The sequence below is a fragment of the Zingiber officinale genome, chromosome 8A (assembly GCF_018446385.1).
Source record: "Zingiber officinale cultivar Zhangliang chromosome 8A, Zo_v1.1, whole genome shotgun sequence".
NCBI classification, from domain to species: Eukaryota; Viridiplantae; Streptophyta; class Magnoliopsida; order Zingiberales; family Zingiberaceae; genus Zingiber; species Zingiber officinale.
The window spans coordinates 125850664-125862930 of record NC_056000.1 but is presented as its reverse complement, the minus strand read 5'-3'; the positions used below and the strand labels follow the sequence as shown (position 1 = coordinate 125862930).

General features: G+C 32.8%; 1 protein-coding gene across 1 annotated transcript in view; it reads left to right on the top strand.

Moving 5' to 3' along the window:
• Positions 1 to 11908, top strand: part of LOC122010151 (vacuolar protein-sorting-associated protein 33 homolog) — a 54433-nt gene extending 42525 nt beyond the window's left edge. Inside the window, exons 19-22 of the mRNA XM_042566579.1 lie at positions 3365 to 3422; positions 3520 to 3581; positions 10715 to 10808; positions 11508 to 11908. Of these exons, the coding sequence (XP_042422513.1) occupies positions 3365 to 3422; positions 3520 to 3581; positions 10715 to 10808; positions 11508 to 11597 (304 nt within the window). The 3' untranslated portion in view covers positions 11598 to 11908. The remainder of the gene's footprint in view (positions 1 to 3364; positions 3423 to 3519; positions 3582 to 10714; positions 10809 to 11507) is intronic.
• Positions 11909 to 12267: the final 359 nt, after the last annotated feature.

Sequence of the window (12267 nt, the reverse complement as noted above, 5' to 3'; positions counted from 1 at the left end):
CCTAAAATCTGACAGATATAATAATTTTTTGCACCTCCTTACCTTCGGTCGTGTTAGAATATCGAGAGGCCTCCCAATCTTCAGAAGAGATCATAGCCTTTAATCTAACTTTTTTCTGATTCAACGACTTTAACAGGAGAAAGTGAGTAGCAAACCTAGTCGCTCCTGGTTGCAGAATCTCCCCATCAATAAATTTTCTCATTAATCCATGAACCCAATGATGGTTATAGAGGAATTTTGTTAAATATTAACCTTTTTTTACTACCTTCTTCACTATATCAAGCTTACCGATATCTGCCATCATCAAATCGATACAGTGTGTTGCACATGGTGTTCAAAATAATGTTTGATACTGTTGCTCTAATAACTCTCCAGCCCTCTTAAAGTTGGCACCATTATCTGTAATCACCTGCACTATATGTTCTGCACCTATCTCTTGAACTACACTATCCATCAAACGATATATATAGAGTGCATTATGATAGTCTGTAGTTGCATCAATAGATTTATGAAATATCACCTTTCTATTGCAGTAGTTGAGCCACTTCCACTGGTACCAGAGCCACTTCTATATCGTATATTTTGCTCATAGTCATATTGAGTTCGAGAGGCGCTGAGAGCTGCTAAAAAGTCTTCATCATTTGGAACTTCACCATGACCTTCAAATTCATCATAGATTGGTTCTTTAGAGCTTCGGCTATCAACAAGTTCACGTTGTTGTTGTTGTTTATACTTTAATGTTTTTTTGCCATCAAGTTCGTCTTTCATTGCACGACGAACTTCTTGAGAAACTTTTGGACAATTAGAAACATCCGGATATCCACTAGCAAGATGTTGTTTTAGGCGTGTGACTCTACCGCCGCGTCCAATCATATCGCAATACAAACATTGCCAATGGAATCGATTTTCTAATCGACGTGCGTGTCTCCAAGCTGGATCATGAGATTGTTGTTTGGGTGCCATTGCCTATGCATTATAAAAAAATTAAGAATAATACACATTTCTAGGTAATGATCATCATTTTATAACGTTAAGAATATACTTATCATTGTAAATTTATAAATTAAATATATAAATTATAAAGAGCAACTTTCTAAAATTTAAAACAATCTCCTAAAAATATTAATTCGCCTTTCTCAATTTAGAATGATCAGAATTGCACAAGATTATAAGTGTTTTATTAGGAATCATAAACATGATAGCATACCTTTATCCAAATTTTTAAAATAAAAGATTTGTAATATTTCTAAACATATTACAAAATTACAAAAATTAATATTCATCCAAATTTTAAATTAATTCTAAGATAAAAAATATTATCTATAATAAATATATAAATTAGCATAAAGATGTTACTTTATATATAATAATTATACAAATTAATTAATTAATTAATTATTATTTGTAAAAATATAAAATAATAAAAATATCAAAATATAAATTTAATTTATTAGTTTTTTTTAGATTTTTTTAGAATTTTTATTTTTTTAGAATATTAGAATATAAATCTGAATTATTATTATTTTTTTAAAAAAAATTAATTAAATTTTAAATAATAAAAAATATTATAATATATATCAGATTTCTTATATATATATTTTTAAATTTTAAACAGATTTTTTATAATTTTTTTAAAATTTATAAATACAATTTAAAACATTGAAAATTAATTTTTCAGAATATTAATTAAAATTTTAATTTTTAAATATATATTTTTATATATTTTAATTTTTATTGAGAAAATTTAATTAGGATTTAGAAAAGCCTGTTTGAAATACCATAAGCCTATTTGGAATACCATACCAACTTTAAGAATTGTTATAAATTTAAATTATATTTAATTTCCTTCACCCCTAGGGCACACGCGGGCACGGGTGCCAGCAGCAACGAACGATCACGCCGCTCGACAGCGGCGGATCGCAGGGGTCCGACGGCGCCGGAGGCGTTCGGCGACTCCTTCGGAGCCGCCTGCGATGCATATGAGATGGGGAAATCGTACCTCTGTCGCTGCTCGTCTCGCCGCTACTCACCTCGCCGCTACTCACCTCGCTGCTGCTCGCCTCGCCTCGCCTCTGCTCGCCTCGCCTCGCCACTGCTCGCTGCTGCTAATCGATCGCTCGCTGGTATGTTTTTATAGGATTTTTGCCATCGACAGAAGGAATCGATTCGATTCCTTCTGTCGCGCGATTTTTTCGATCACGAGTGTCGCGCGTGCTGGCGCACATCAATGAGCGTATCACGCACCGAAAGCACAGCGCCACGTCTGCGCGTATCACGCGTCAAAATTTCTACGTGTCGAGTGCCGGTTTCGGCTAGGCGACAAAACGGTAAAAACCGTCCGTGTCGCCTGGCACGAAACGGTATTCTAAACCTTGGTTCTTTCTCTTCTTCTCCAACAAACTCCACCCCTTCTTTTGATCTGGATAGCATGCTAAGTCAAGATTTTCCTCTTCTTTCTTCTCTAAACAGAGCAGTAACAATCCTTCCTCTTCAGATGTAGCAGAAGTCTTGTGTCTTCTCTTCTATTTCCATATTTCCTCCCATCTAGAATTGATTGGGGACCTCTATCTGCAGATTCATCTGTAGATCTAATAGTTTCTTCAATTCAATTCTGAGAGCAAAATATGTCTTCCCCCTTTCCTTTGCTAATCTCTCTTTCATGCTCTTCTCTTCTTTAATTAGTTTCTTCTCCCTCTATTTGCCCGTGATTCCTATGTGTTGAAGACTCACGATGTTGAACTTGGTCTCCTATTTGTTTTTAGCAGTGCAGTCTCCTTCACTCTATTATTCTTCAGGATTTACTGTGATGGGGTACCATTGCAAGTATACACTAGATATATGGATAACAAAATCCAACCTTTGCTAGATATAGCAAAACAAAAATGGGATATTTTCTCTATGAATGTCTTCTTTGACTTTTAGGTGGCACATTAGAGATTGAAGAGAACAAGTGGATGCACACCTTGGGAATATTTCACTTTAGAAAATTCTAAAACCTAATACAGTGGTTCTGATAGAATACAGAATTTGAGAAAATAAAATATTGTATGTCATTCATCATATAGTAACCATTACATTGGTGTATACAGATTGATAATAAAGTTTGAATCAAACTAATGTGGGACTGAACTAATCTCATCTAATACTTAAAACCCAATACCTTTAACACGCACTTAGAATTTTGGAATCTTCTATTTTCAATTTATTTCCTGAAAAAAGAGATATTTCTGAGAATGTATTTACTGAATCTTCTGATTGACTAGTTTTGCATCAAAGAATTTTAAATATTCTTTAATTTGTGCTTATGAAAATGTCTTTGTTTGATTGTACTTGGTTCTTTGTTCTTGATCAATTGACCTTTCAGGCGGTCTATGGAAGAAATACTGAAGCTGTTACCAGGACCTCATGTGGATCTAAAGAGGGTCTGTCCTTATATTTTCCAGTTTATATAGGTTATAGGCATGTAATGGTACATATATCCTGTACAGTTGATCGTGATCATATGTTTGTCTGCAACAGGGTGTTCCTAATAGCAACTCTTTGCTAGATGCAAATCCAGCTTTCCAATCTAATTTTGATAGGTACCAGTAACACACACACATCTAAGTTGATGTAATTACTTGCAGTTATTTTTTTTTTCTATTGTCAAGTTTTTTTACTTTCACTTTTGAAGTAAGCTTTATTCTCCTTTCATTTTTGTTATAAACTTGCTAAAGTGTTACTTTTATTATCGAATCATGGCTATATCAAAGTGAAAAGGGAATGCCTCTTTTACGTTAAGGTTGCAATTTTTTTTCTTGATATTTTAAAATTTAAGATAAAAATAAACCATAAGGTGCTAAATTACAGTTAATATTCAGAGATGTAAACTGAACCATGTCTCTGGCAAAAGTGTAAACATTCTACTACCAATATGATGATGGGATTGCATGCTTTCAACTTAAAAACCATGCATTTTGAATTTTGACTGAAGAAATGCCTTTTGGTTAAAGTTTAACCACTTAAACAAAATATACTTAATTAACTAGAAAAATTGCCTTTGAATACTTTTTTTGGATTATATTTTAATTGTAAAAATTGAATAATAATATTATTCATCTTCCTTGTAAAGTTGATATAAGAGTACCACCTTGTTTGACACTGCTCGTGAAGTTAAAAAGGAGGAATCGATGTGAAAGGAGGAATCAATGTGACTCTCAAATTGTAATTGATTTTAGTAATTCTTCTATTTAAGGTGTTGAGAAGTTTAGTCTATTTATTAATTTAGAAGTTTAATTAGGTAATTGCATTTTTCAAATTAGGATATTCATTTCCCAATTTGGTTAGGGTTAATTTTATAAAAGTTGTGTTATTTCAATATGCATTAATCATCCTTCAACCAAGGATTGAAAACGCATTCGGAGTTCGAGTCTAAAGCTCGGTTCCCAACATAAACCATATGTGCCGAGTAACATGAGTGCTTGTGCTAGTGGCAATATCGAGAACGAGCCCTAGGTGGAGGAGAAATAGGCAATAGAGGAGGGTTGTATACCTCTTATTAGTGTTGTGGAATGATTAGAAGCCTCGTTGTGCCTCGCATTGCAGTAACACTTTTGCCTCATTGAAATTAGGGGGAAGAAGCTAGTCGTCATCATATATCCAATGCCTTCATTGTGCTTTGCGTCATTGTGGCACTTTCATTTGCGGGAACTAGGAAGAAGAGGAAGTAAGCCATTGTCGCATGCCTACAAAAGCATTAGAGGAGCCTCATTGTCTCACGTCATCCTAACACTTTCATCTCGTGGGAATTAGGAAGAGGAGGTAAGTTGTCATGATGTAGTAGTTTTTTTTGTCTTAGTAAATTCCATATGCCAGTCCGTGGGCGGAACAATATGCTCGCTTGTTCCTATCAACACCAACAAAATTATTAACTATTTATTATTAATATTTTTTTTTCTTTTAAGTGCTTTGTGAGTTTTTCTTCACCTTGAGTGTGTGTTGGTATTAGAGTCGAATTTTCATTTTCTATTCTATATGTATTTCCATCCACCGTTCTCTTGCTATTTCTCATTTAACATAAACTCGTTCACTAGAGCACTACTCTTCATGAGCCCATTAACCCCAAAGAGGTCCTTGATCTCTAGCCTTTTGTGTGAGATCATAAACTTCATTTGTGGCATTCATTATTTCCTAGATCTCCTTACTAATCACTATTGAATCCCCTATTGCCTCAACGGTTGCGGCTTGTGAGTTAGATACTATTGAAACTCCTTTATTGATTGCACGCTAGACTCAATTTCCTATAGAAGGTGCAAAATCTAATACTCAATTTTTATAAAACGAAATTATAGAAGTTTTCCAATTGTGTTGATTTAGCTTTGACCTCATTTTAGGATTGTAGCCAAATGAGTTCAAGAAGGTTGAGTTTGGTTGAGATTGTTTACGAGCCAATTGAGCTAGCTCCAATTGAATATAGTTTTGTTTGAAGATATTCCAGAGTACAGTTTACTTCACCTAGGTTAGTTGTAATTCAGTCAAAATTTGTTATGGTTATGGTTTAATTTGCCCGAGTTAGGAGCAACTTTGTTGAGATAGAATAACAACAACAACAAGCCTTATCCCACTAGGTGGGGTCGGCTATATGAATCCTTTTACGCCATTGAGCTCTATTTTCTACTATATTATCAGCTATACTTAAATAAATTTTATCTTATTTTATTATTACTAACCAAGTCTTTTTTGGTCTTTCTCTTTCTCATTTGTGTGCTTGTCATAGTTTCACATCGCCTAACTAGAGCATTTATTGGTTGTCTAAGTACATGCTCATACCATCTTAAACGTGTCTTTCGGAGTTTTTTCTTAATAGATGTAACTTCAACTTTCTCTCTAATGCACTCATTTCTTATTTTGGTCATCATCGTATGCCCACACATCCACCTTAACATCCTCATCTCTGCAACACTCATCTTCTGCTCATGTGCTCAAGTCATAACCCAACATTCAACTCCATATAACATAGCAGGTCTAACTATGGTTTTATAAAACTTTTATTTAAGTTTTAAAGGTACTTTACGGTCACATAAAACACCCGACGTTCTCCTCCATTTCAATCATTTTGTTTGTATTCTATGTAAGACATCTTTCTCAATCCCTCCATCGTTTTGCAAAAATGATCTTAAATATTTAAAGCTCTCAGTTCCGGACAACTCATCATCTCCTATCTTAACAATTGTCTCATTATGTTTAATATTGCTAAACCTAAATTCTATATATTGTCTTTATTTTACTAAGCCTAAAACTTTTCCTTTTTAGCGTTTCCCGCCGAGATTCTAGTTTAGCATTTACTCCTTCACGTGTTTCATCTACCAAAACAATATCATCTGCAAATAATATGCACTACAGTACTAAGTCTTGAATGTGTGTAGTGAGTTCGTCCATATATAATATAAAAAGATAGGGATCTAGAGCTAATCCTTGATGCAATCCTATCTTTATTGGAAATGCTTCAGTTACTCCGCCTGGAGTCTTTACTCTGGTCATTACATCCTTGTACATATCCTTAATTAGTTCAATATATGTTACGTTAACACCTCTCTTTTCTAGAATTCTCCATATAATTTCTCTTGTAACTCTATTATAAACTTTTTCTAAGTCAATGAATATCATGCATAGATCTTATTTTGCTCCCGATATTTTTCAATTAGTTGTTTAAGAAGATGTATAACTTCTATTGTCGACCTTCTAGGCAGGAACTCAAATTAATTTTCGGTCACCGTGGTCTCCTTAATTTTTTTCCTATTACTTTTTACCAAAGTTTCATGGTATGACTTATTAGTTTAATACCTCTATAGTTTGCACAATTTTTTACGTCTCCCTTATTTTTATAAAAGAGAATTAGAGTACTTACCCTCTATTGATCAGACATTTTTTTTTCATTTTCAATATCATGTTAAATAATTTTGTAAGTCATTCAATACCCTATTTTCCTAGGCACTTCTATACCTCTATCGGAATATCATCTGGTCCAACGGCTTTTCCATTGTGCATGCTATTTAAAGCTTGTTCTACTTCTAAAGTTTGAATTTTATGATAAAAATTTAAATTTCTATACCCATTTAACCAACTTAAATTATCTAAGTTAAGTTGGTCATCTAAACTTTCATTAAAAAGTTGATGAAAATGCCTCTTCCATCGCTCTTTTATTTCTCCATCGTTTACTAGTACCCTATTATATTCATCTTTAATATATTTTATTTAGATAAGATCTCTCGTCTTCCTTTCTCTCACTTTAGCTATTCTATAAATGTCTCTTTCCCCTTCTTTTGTATCCAACTTTTGATATAATCGTTCAAAAGTTTCATTCTTTGCTTCATTCACTACTTTTTTAGCCTCTTTGCTATTATATATTTTTTTAAGTTTTCCTCGTTTTTACAAATATATAATTCCTTATAAATTGTTCGTTTTTCCTTCACTTTGTCTTGCACTTTTCAATTCAACCACCAAGATTCCTTATTTAGTGGTGCATGTCCCTTCGACTTATCGATTACACTCTTAGCTATTATTTTCAACTTTGATATCATCTTATCCCATGTCGTATTAGAATCACCAAATATTTCATCTAATACTTGCACTCCTATCTTTTCCTTAAATATATTTTGCTTCCCATCCTTTAACTTCCACCACAATTGTAGGAGTTGTATATATTTTTTTTCTATTGATATTATGCTCGAGGCATATATCCAACACTACTAACCTATATTAGGTAGTTAAACTTTATCCAAGAATGACTTTGCAATCTTTATAAATTTTTTTATCCTTCTTCCTAGCCATAAGAAAGTTAATTTGTGATTTATTATTCTCACTTTTGAACGTGCCTAGGTGTTCCTCTATTTTTTTTAAAAAATATAATAGCTAATATAAAGTCATATGTCATCGCAAAATCTAATATGGTCTTCCCTTCTTCATTTTTCATTCCAAACCCATAACCTCCATGGACTATCTTATATCCCTCATTTTTCACATATGCTCATTTAGATCACCTTCTATTAAAATTATTTTATTTGGTGGAATGTTTTATAATACTTCATCTAAGTCGTCCCAAAACCTTATTTGGTAGCTTTATCTAATCTTACTTGTTGTGCATATACGCTAATTATGTTCATAGTTCTTTCGTCACTAATTCTATTCCCTTTTCTAACTATGCCTACAACGAACTATCTACAATAATACCCACTCAATTTCTTGCTTTACTCTTTCCTGTATACCATAATTTAAAACCCGAGTTCTCTATCATCTTTGCCTTCTCGTCTACCCATTTTGTCTTTTGTACATACAAAATACTAATTCTTCTCTTAATCATCGTATCTACTATCTCCATTGTTTTACCAGTGATAGTTCCTACATTTCATGTTCCAAATCTTAGACTATTAGTTTTCCTATTATATTTGTTCTTATCTAATCTATGGGATAAGAACTCTTGCCTATTTAACACTACACCCAAGTTTTCATGGAGATGTAGCGGTCCTTGCCGATACGTTATAGTCGGACCCTGCAATGTGAACTCTTGCATATTTAGCACTACACCCGAGTTCTGGAGATGTAGTAGTCCTTGTCAAGATGTTACAGTCGGACCTTGCAACGCGTTCCTTCTAAGGAACAACATAGCATTAGTACAATAGTTTAATGGATCAATTCATTGAACATTTGTCATAGTTTTAACGTTGTCCGGCAACCTAACGTAACTCTCCTTTATTAGGACTTGGGACCGACCATGACTGGTTCATTATGGGCGGAGTTTTTGTCGAGATAGAAGTGGTGAAATAATGGATTCTATTTCACTTAGGCTGGATGCAGTCTTGTATAAGTAGTATTGTGTCACTTGGCTTAACTTGGTTAAAATTGAGAATAGGGATGTGAGACTCCTTTGTGGTAAGATTGTGAAAAAGCTCTCATGGGGTTCTGCAGAGGCTATGAATCTTTTGAAAATCTGTGTTTTCAATGATGAGAGGACTTTCCTTTTATTGGTCTCCGGTGAGCAACTTTTAACGCCCATGTACCTTGTGTCATTGCTTAACTCCGTTCTTCTGTGACAGATAACATCTATATTAACTAGGTAAGGCTTACACGTGGGGATAAGCCCCCCTTTGACAGCGTTTGGGTTTCTGGAAACTATTATTGTATTAACATACATTCCTTATGTTGTTTATACAATGGACTAAAGAGAATGGTGTTGAAGCATGCTTTTGGGAAACATAGATCAATATGTTTTTCTTATTGCTAGGACTCACACTCAACGAACTTAAATAGTTAGATAAATTTGAACAATCTTCTGAACATTAAAAGACTTGAATGATCTTCTGATACTAGAAAGGCTTAATATGAGACAAACTCAGAAAACTTTTTGGAAACATAGACCAATATGCTATCCCTATTGCTAGGACTCACACTCAAGATCCTAATATGAGACAGATTTGGAACAATCTTAGGATTATTAAAAATACTTAGCTAATGAAGATGATTGTGAATTTGTAGAGAAAGTTAAGAGGGTTCAACCACAGAAGCATATGATGGGATTATTTCACCTTCTTTTCTCTGTAGGCGTGTTTTCCTAGTTTCCTATGCAATTTTCACTCTATTTCTGAGTTATTCTCAATTTTTTTTGAACTTATGATTTTCACTAATTTATCACTTATTGTCTGTGATTCTCACTTATTTATCATTGATTTACACTGACTTGTTTCTTTATCTTTTATTATACACTTTTTTTTTGTTCTTATTCTTATTTTTGTTTTATATGTTTTATCACTATGTTGGACTGTCTTCTCTTCTTCACTAGAATGAAACCATGGAAGGAAACTTTGGATTTAATCATATGCTATCTCTCTTTCATTACTTTGGGCGTATTATATTCTAGATTTATATCAACAATTACTTTTTTTTTTTATTGTCAAAGTCATTCTATTTGCCATAGCAAACATAATTTAGAAGTATTCGACTGAAGTAGGTGTTTTTTCTATATGCCATGTGTTTTTTGTAAATTTTACGACATATTTTATATGCATATTGTTTCGGATCCATTTAAAAGTATTTGATCATGTTTTATGTGCCTTGCTCATTGTTTAGCGAAATAAAGTAAGGAAACAACCTTATAGTTCTTGTTTCTATAGTTCAGTCAAGTCAATTGGTCAGACTTAAAATTATGGATGTCTTCATAACAAAGATGATCTTAATACTGTTAAGTTTAAGGTAATATTGGTGGTCGTCAAAAGGTAACATTTGGAACTAAGAAAGTGATCAATGAATAAATAGAGCCACTGAAAAAGAAGAATTAAAATCATAACAAATATGAGAGCAAACTAGCACTAAATAGGGTGGTCCTTGTGGTATGATATATCTTGTAGAACAACAACAAAAGTTGTGAGTATTAACTATTTTATCCACTGCAAACACTCCAATCACGGAACTAATAACTCCCATCTCTTGTTTTATTATTAGCTGTGTAGATTGTTTTTAGAAAATCATAGAGGACTGCCATTAGAGGTTATGGAATGTAGGAACTAGTGTAGCTGTATGAAATTTAGCTAGGAAATAAAGCTTCTTGTTGCCGTTGTTTTAATGTTGACTGCTTTCTGTCTTAGAATGACCTAACATTCATCTTCTCTTGGACTTATTAACCTTTTTGTTTGTTACACTTGCTTATAATATAATTTTAGAAACTAAACTGTGAAAGTACCAGGGTCACTGATGGACGTCGGTCGTTAGCTTTGGTAATCTTCATTGGTGGAATATCTTTTGCCGAGATTGCTGCTCTTCGTTTTCTTAGTTCACAGGTACATTTTTGACTTTGTGTTGCATTTTATTTAATTTCAAAAGATAACTTATACATGATCTAATTCATATATGAGACGCAAAGCTTTACTAGTCATGTTATCAGTGGTTCGCTTATCAAAAGCTTAACCTCTATAGTTTTCATGTTATTTAGGTCATATTATGTTTAAAGTAGGGAAAAACCGTTACCTTGGATCTTAAAGAGGTCTCTGAAATTGGTGGCAACTTGTAACTTTAATTGAAAGTATCAAAAGTATCAGTTGTTCACTTATCAAAAGCTTAACCTCTGGAGTTTTCATGTTATTTAGGTCATATTTTGATTAAAGTAGGGCCTTTTACATGGCTTATAACACCATGCTGGAAAGTTAGAATATACTATGCTGTTTGTGCTTAGTTGCAGAAAGAACGTACCATTTCTACCTTACTGTCCACGGGTTACTCCAATATTGCAGTGTTATCAAATATTTGTGAGTTATTAAATGTTTGTGAGTCTTGTTTATTGACATGACAAGAACCTTAATGAATTGTCTTGAATTATTTATTTAGTTTTGCATTACTAACTGAGGATGGAGTCATATGTCTCCTTGATCTCGCATTGTCTTGAATTATCCTATGAATATCTTCTTTATATATGTAGATCCAAATACTATCAGTTCTGCCTTGGTTCTTCTATAATGATTTTTTTCTTGCTCACACTGCAGGAAGGAATGGGGTATGACTTCCTTATTGGGACTACAAAAATAATCAACGGGACGACTTTACTTGAAACTCTCATGGGCTACAAAGATTAGGGTTCTGGAAATTTAAGATTATAGCTCATTCGGGCATTCGATCAAGAGTGCACTTGTATTTTTTGGCTGTAAGTTTGCAATTTAATTTAAGCTAGGATGCTGCTGGAGTGCTGTTTGAATAACCTGATTTATTGATCAATTTGTACAGTGCTAGACTAGAGTTTTTTTTTCCTCCAAAAGTGTTTGATTGTAATATTGCTGGTGTAGGATTTTGGATTGTATGCAATAAAATATTGCTGGTTTTTTGAACTTGTATCATATACATGCTAAAAATTAGATAAGGTTATGACTGATTTCTCTTTGCCTGATTATGAATTATATTTGTCATCATGGATCAGTGCAATTATTTTCAGTAATAATCTGCTACTTAATATTTTTTAAAGAAATCTTTGAGGGTAAAATAGTCCAAATGCTTAATAAAATTATATATATATATATATATATATATATATATATATATATATATATATATATATATATATATATATATATATATATCTATAATTTTATTAAAAATTTGGACTATTTACTAATTAATTTTGGTAAAGTTTAAAATAAAATTATGTTAATATCTTTTTTATAAAAACATATGCATGGTTATAATTCTCTTTAATTTCATATATTAGGATTGATAATGCTGTGATTGGAGAAGATTTTTTAAATATCTTGG